Consider the following 7,645-nt stretch of genomic DNA (forward strand, 5'->3'; position numbering starts at 1 on the left):
TTCGGTTCAAAAACTAGGCTCAGTAGCTCGGTTGAGCACACGCAGGAGTGCCTGGGCAACCTAAGTCTGCAAAGTAGAAAACAAAGGGGTTAAGCACAGATCGTTGGACCGCGCTACAAATTATAAGCAAGATATACAAGCCCTACTTCGGCCTCAAAAAGTTGGCTCTATCTCGGTTCTTCAAAAGGGTTGGTAGTTCGGTTTGAGTAGTTTGCTCGGTAGACCGGCTAAACGTCTAGGGGCAGCTTTCTGAGTTCGGTCTAAGAAACTAAAAAAGCTGGTCTAGCCCCAAGACCTAAATCGGTTGCAGTGTGAATAAAATTACTTCGGTTAAGCCTCTAGGGGCGGCTTTCTGAGTTCGGTTTAAGAACTAAGAAAGCCGGCTTGGCCCCGAAAGCTTAGCTCGGTTATAGACCGAAGTACCTAGATCGGTATATGCAAGCTTGTTCGGTGATCTTATCTTGGCTAAGAGTGGTTCGGAAGAAACTACTGATATTCCTACAAGTTCTAGTTCGGTTATTGACTACAGAGATCTACCTATGTGGGGGCAAACAGGATCCTAGTTCGGTTGCTATTTGATTTTGGATCTAAAATTGGTTTTCTACGTAATAGTTCATACAAGCGTAGAGTTCTACTGGTTTTTTCATAAAAGTACAACAGCAAAGCAACAGATGAAGAAGAGTGTTTTCAAAAGCATACAAAACAAAAGCAGACGAAAAAGCAAGAAGGATAGGCTTGCTTACCTGTATAAGAGAGAAGCTAAAGATGGAGGCGATGGCAGCAATGGAGGCACGAACACAGCAAACTCAAAGACTCAGGAACCAGGGGAGAAGAGAAAGTGAAGAATAGAAGGTGAAGTGATTCAAGAAGGAGAAAGGCTGTTTTGTGAAAAGGGAGAGAGAAAAAAGGGCGGCAAAAAGAGGCGGGAACAGTACAAAAATTCTGAAGGACGGCGTGACAGCCGTCCTTAGCCAACCAAAACATGCCACGTGTCATAAGAATGGGAAGCATTACAGACATTATGATTGAAGAGACGTTTTTGACCGGACAAAACATGGCCAGGAGTAAAATTAGCTCGGCTTAAAATTCGAGAGTTTTTAGCTCGGCTGGAGAGGCTAAAGTATTTTTTAGCTCGGCTGGAAAAGCTTAAAACGACACTAGCTCGGCCAGTGGACTGGTAATCCCAATCATGCTATGCAGATGGAATTAAGGGGCAATTGAGAGGGTAATTTTTGGGAAAAATTGGGCCGAGCTGCAAGTTGGGCTTTGAGGCCCAAAACGCGAAGGACTAAGTAAGAAGGCCGTAAAGGATACTCCGGCCCAGAGAGCAATGTTACTCCGGCCCAGGAGAAGCGTAATTACTCCGGCTGGGAGAAGTAAATGTTACTTCGGCTCATGGATGTAAAGCTACTCCGGCCTTGGGAAGGCAAAGTTACTTCGGCCCAAGAAAGAGTAAAACTACTCCGGTCTGGAGGCAACTCACAGTTAGGCCAGTCTCAGAGTTAGTCCGGTCGCAGTATGTTCTGGGAAGGCCGGTGTCGGAATTAGTCCGGTCGTGACTTACAATGGTTAGGTCGGTCAGAACTTGTTACTTGGAAGTTTGATCTAAGCGTATCAAGGTTGAACAGGGCAGCCGAAGTAAAGAGTTGAAGGAGAAGACCGAGCTAAGGATAGTTCGGCCTTCTGTGGCTCGGTATAGCCAAGTTTACTTCGGTCAAAAGGAAGTTCGGCCATCAAGAAAACCATCCCACTTGGTTTAAGCAGTGGGGAAGGGTGTAAAAGGACAAGCATTATCTTTAAGAGATTGAATCCTAGGAGGACTCTGTATGGAGAAATACAAGTCCTACTAGGATTGTGCCATATGAAACTTATAAAAGCTCACAAGCATCACCTTGGATGAGGTAATTGAACACAATCTTTCTGAGAACTTAGAGCTTTGTCTATTTGTCAAGTTTTCTGACTTAGGCATCGGAGAGGTTTCCGGCACCCACCCGCCGACTAGCTCACCTTTGTGTTTTCAGGTAACAAAGCGACGTCGTACGGAGGAGCGTGGACTTGGTCAACAGGATTATACGAGGAGAATTATTTCCTCCCCGTACACCTGCGCATGAGAAAACAATAAGACTAGTGACTCGTCTACTTGGGAGCACTTCAACAACTAAGTTTGTCAATCAATCTCACAAATATCTCAACTCAAGTAACAAATCTCAAGTAAAAAATATACTTTAACTCATGGGATGCCTTCCTTATATAATGAACAATGAGCTTGCCCCTAAAAATCTTACTTCATATGATCCTTATCATTTTTAAGGATATCACATATCAAGGACTCCTCCAATTTGAAATAGGATCCTGATTTATCTAAACATATGTCATCATCTAGAAGTGTACTCATTCATCTGGAAATTTCAAAATGACATATGATCTGATCACACCTCAATCAATTAGAATCACCCACTTGATCCATCGACTAACCACTTAAATCATGCGAACAATTCAAAATTATGTCTTTACACTGAGTTTTGTTCAATGTTAATTTTAAGATCTTTAGGGATTAATTCTTTGATTCTTTAACTCTTTAAGGGTCGTTTGGCAATGATTTTTTTAATTGACTTTTTTGAATTTTTTGGCTTTTTTAGCTTGAGACTTTTTTAGTCATTTGGTATTCTTGTTTGGCTTTTTTGACTTTTTGACTTTGAAATGACAAAATTGCCCTTAGTATAGAATGATGCTTTTTTGACTTTTTGTTTGTATATGGGGTAGTTTAGTACTTTTGTAACTTTTTTGTTTTTTTGTGATTTTGTAGCTTTTTTTTTTTTGTTTTTTTGTGATTATGGCCTATTTTGAAAAAATGGTAAAAAGTGATTTTTTGGCTTTTAACCAAGTTTTTAGCTTTTTTAGACAAATGATTTGGGAAGTTGGTAAAAAGTGACTTTTGGCTTTTTTGATTAATATTTGTTTATAATATCAAATCATAATAAAATGACTAAACTACCCCCATTTAGTTTAAAATATTTACAACTTTATCCATGTAACACATTTTGACCCATGAAGAATAGAATTTTAATTTTATCATTGACTAAAAATCAAATTCCCAAATGAAAAAAAATTCAAAAAAGTCAATTTTTGACTTTTACTACAAACTAAAAAAAATGATTAAAAACTAACTTTCCAAAACAAGCCTATATAGCCAAAGATAAAAACCAAACCAAAGCTAAATTTAAATTTACATTAACTCAAGTCCAATTTAATTAAAATGAGTTAGACCCGAGATATTAATTAAAATAAATAAATAAATAATAAAAGAATTCCACGATATCACTCCTATTCATCGATATATGACTAGCGGATATCATCAACCTTCGCCTTGTCTCTCTGTCTTCCCTAGCTTCCTTTTCTTCAAACTCATGCAACAACACCCATAACTATACATACGTGTATATACAAACACATATATATATATATAGAGAGAGAGAAAGAGAGGGGGGAGGGAAAGTCTAGAGAGAAAGAGGGAGAAGTTTCTGGTATACCCAGAAACTAAAACCAACACCTCATAAAAATCGTCATGCAGTTGCAAACATGAAAACCACCCAAACCATCACCACACCACCACTCCTCGTACCTAAATGTTTCATTCTCTCTCTCCTCTTCTCAGCCACTCTCTTCCTCTTCTTCTCTCTCCTCCAACCCCATCACCACCATCAGCCAACCACCGAACCACCACCCCAAACCCAACTTTCCGGCGAACCCGACCTCAAAATCCGTCCCGGATTCTCCTCCTACGAGGCCTACATCCAGCGCCAGCTCAACAAGACCCTTAACCCGAAACTCCGAAAGGTATGGATGACCCGAGACTGGGACAGAAAGATCCGAGTCTTCTCCACCTTCTTTTCCGGGTTGAAACAGGCCCGTTTGCTTTCCAACGACTCAAAGGCTCTGTGCATTGGGGCTCGGGTCGGACAGGAAGTGGAGGCATTAAAACGGATCGGAGTGTCCGACTCTGTGGGTATTGACTTGGTTCCGTACCCGCCTCTTGTTTTGAAAGGCGACTTTCATCACCAGCCGTTCAATGATGAGACTTTTGACTTTGAATATTCGAATGTGTTTGATCACGCGCTGTATCCGAATAAGTTTGTTGATGAGATCGAACGGACGTTGAAGCCCGGTGGGGTCTGTGTGCTACACGTGGCTCTTTCTAGACGGGCTGATAAGTACTCGGCTAATGATCTGTACAGTGTGGGACCATTAAAAAAATTGTTTCGAAGATCGGAGTTGGTTCATGTTCGGACCGTTGATGGGTTCGGGTTAGACACTGAAGTAGTTTTTCGGAAAAAGAAAGGCATTTAAAGGTCATGACTCATGATTGTTTATTTATTAATTTATTAATTTCATTTTGTAGGTGATATAGGATTTATCATTTGTTTTATGGAATCATAATGTATAATTTTTATTGGCCTTAATCAGAAGTCATATATTTTTGCTTTCTTTCTATTGTTTTTTAATAGTTGAAACAGCAGCTTACAGTTCATATTCACTTTAAAGAATTTCAGTATTTTTAGTTTTGATGAATTTGCAATTTTGTTCTTTTGTTTGCAATTGTGTATTTTTGTATTTTAGAGTTGTTTGGGATATTCTAAAAAAGTGTACTTTTTGACTTATTAGCTTATATGAATTGAGTTTGGGTTAGGTTTGATGTAATGTGTTAGAGAGGTAATGTGATTTAAATAAGATGATGTAACTTAAATAAAATAGTGACTTTTTGACTTTTTGTATTATTTAGTAGATGCCAAACTTGGCCTTAATTTTAGATATGTTATGTCTAACATTTTAAAGGTGTTCTGCTTATGATTCATTGAAAACCCATTAGAATCAAGATATTGAACATGGGAGGGAGACACAAATATATAGATATAATTTGATTAAAACTGTTGTGAGTGTCTGTTTGCTCATAATTTTCTCTGCAGTCCAAAAAAACATGACATGAAATTTCCAAAATGTGATTGTCATTAATCAAAAATTCAGATAATCATCTTTGGTCCTTTGATTCTTGGTATGTTTTTGGAGTAATGTGGGTTTCCACTAGGAAGCTTTATGGATTCATTCATCCTTTCATATCCTCTGTTTTCTTATCTGGGTGTCCCCTTATTGTTGCAATCAATTTTGTACCTTCTATTGTGTTTAGTTTTGATTCATTTTATTGCTCCATCAATAAATCATTCTTGTGCTGATTAAAAATAATATAACAATGATAATAATAATAAAAATTAAAAAACTAGCTGGTGGGATGGGGGTTTATTTGGATATAAGATAACGCAATAGAAAATCTATTACCAAATAAGGCCAGAAAACATGATCTTAGTATATCATCAGCTCACAAGTAAAAAGTGAGTAATGTTACACATCATGAAATAAATATTACAAAAAAATTATGAAATTAATTTAAGAATGATTGCATAATATACAATAAAATATTATAAATAATCTAAAAGTGAAAATTTTTCATGATACCTAATATTATTGGTAAAGAGTACGAGTAGTAAATTTGAGAGCAAATCTTTATAAATAAAAGATATTGGCCCTGTTTGGTATAGTTTTTTTCAACTTATTTCAGTTTTTAATTTAATTTAAGTTATTTTGATGTGTTTGGTTTAGTTTAACAATATAGCTTATAACTTTTTATAAGTCAGAAGTCAGCTTATTCTTTGGGTTGAGCAGGAGAAGCTTAATTTATAAGTAAAAAATCAGCTTATATTCATATAAGCTGTTAAGGCATAAACTATATACACTTTCTCACAACTCTATCAAACAGGACCAAACAGGACCATTGTGTATTACCACTTCTAAACCATGTTATAAAGGGACTTGTGCACTGGTTATCATCTTGTGTATTTTGTGTACTCATCGTATCATTACTAAAAGTTTATTTTTGAACTTTTAAATTCAAAGATTCTAAAATTTTAAATTATAGATAATTAAAAATATATTTCTATCTTTCAAAAATAAAAATTTAAATGAGATGTAAATTAAATATAGCTAAGATTCTATTGTAAACTTTAAATGTTTAAATTTTTTTAATATAATTGGATGGACCAATAATTATATACGACATATATTTCTTAACTTTTAGAATAAAAAAATAATAATTTAAATTTTTTATTTATTTTCCATAACAATGTCATAAATTAAATTATTATTTTAATTTCCATAAAAATCAAATAATTTCAAAGGTAAGAATTAAAAATTTTGAAATGGATATTATCATAATAATTGAAGAATCAATAATCTATAATTATAATTTATGACCACGGAAGGGCCCGTAATTTTATGACGCGTTTCTTTATGTTAAAATAATTAAAACAAAATAAAAATAAATAATGCACGGAACAGCGATGAATTGAACTCATATAAATAATAAGTTGATATTATAATGGAGAAATGATGCAGTTACAAACTAACTGACTAAAATTTTCTTCATCTTCAGGATGCGGCATTGAGCGAGATTAGGGTCTCAAAATAGGGATAGACTTGTCGGAGATCAACCATGTCAGTGTCACCAATATCAAGAAAAGTGAATTTATTTTCTTTTGAATTGTACGCAGCCATTGAATTGTCACCAATTTTGTCCATGAATCTCCCACCTTGTTTTCCTTCACCGCCCACACATCAATTCCAATTTTAGGTCTATTAAAAACCGCACAAACACACAAACAGATCCTCTCAAGGATCCGTTTGGGAAGTTAATCTTGAGATTTTTTTGATTATTTTAGTCATAAAAAATAAAATAGATTTTTTAACTTAATAAGACAAAACATCACATCCAATCCATAATCATTACATTCTTTCTCTCACAAAAAAACTAAAAAAAAGTCAAAACTCTTCTCAAATCAAACTTTTTAACTCCAGACTAAAATAGTTAAAAAAGTCAACCCACTTCTAAAACCTCCAAGCACATGTAAATATAACCACTAACTTCTCCATGATTAGGCATTGGAATTTCACCATAAGTCTCCTTTGTCACATCAATTGAAACAATGCTCAACCTAGAATAAAAAGAAGAAGAAGAAGAAGAAGTCAAGGGGTCATATACTAACCAATGGAGAGCTTCATTAACTAACTTGCCAGGTGAACCAGGATGTAGGGTGTTGGAAATTGGGCCGGGTATTGGACTTGAATTTGGGCGCCCATATGACATGACCCATGACCCATATCAGATCATCTCAATAATTTGAATTTGAATTTAAATTATTATCTATCCTTTTGTCTGGATAACCCACTATCTTATATCTATATATATCATATTCTATCAATAGATATGAATAGATGATTAGATAGAATCAGCCTAGCTATCAGATACGTTATATATGAGATATAGGATGTGTGATGATCAGAATAACGATTTATATTTTTCCTATACTCTTTCTCTAACTCTCTCCCATTTGTAAAACAATCAAGCCTTTACACTGTGACTGGTGTGAGTGATACTCATACTATGATATTACTCCATTGCTGGGTGTTCGTAATTTGTGGTTTGTGAAACACATGATTTACCCACAAGGTTCATCGTTTCGGATTCAACCACCTAAGGTATGGCTTGAATCTTTTTTTACACGCTGCGTTATACATGATTTACATTGGTATCAGAGCC

General features: G+C 35.5%; 1 protein-coding gene across 1 annotated transcript; it reads left to right on the forward strand.

Moving 5' to 3' along the window:
* Positions 1–3,388: 3,388 nt before the first annotated feature.
* LOC145790349 (uncharacterized) lies at positions 3,389–4,569 on the forward strand. The gene has a single exon (XM_082868092.1). It carries the CDS (start codon positions 3,580–3,582, stop codon positions 4,345–4,347), a length of 768 nt encoding a protein of 255 aa, XP_082724218.1. The 5' UTR covers positions 3,389–3,579; the 3' UTR covers positions 4,348–4,569.
* Positions 4,570–7,645: the final 3,076 nt, after the last annotated feature.

Source organism: Camellia sinensis, chromosome 5, assembly GCF_055761805.1.
Source record: "Camellia sinensis isolate YWXY chromosome 5, ASM5576180v1, whole genome shotgun sequence".
Lineage (NCBI taxonomy): Eukaryota > Viridiplantae > Streptophyta > Magnoliopsida > Ericales > Theaceae > Camellia > Camellia sinensis.

Bases quoted from the DNA above. Each gene is read 5' to 3' on its own strand.
- LOC145790349 (XM_082868092.1), top strand. From the start codon at position 3,580: ATGAAAACCACCCAAACCATCACCACACCACCACTCCTCGTACCTAAA.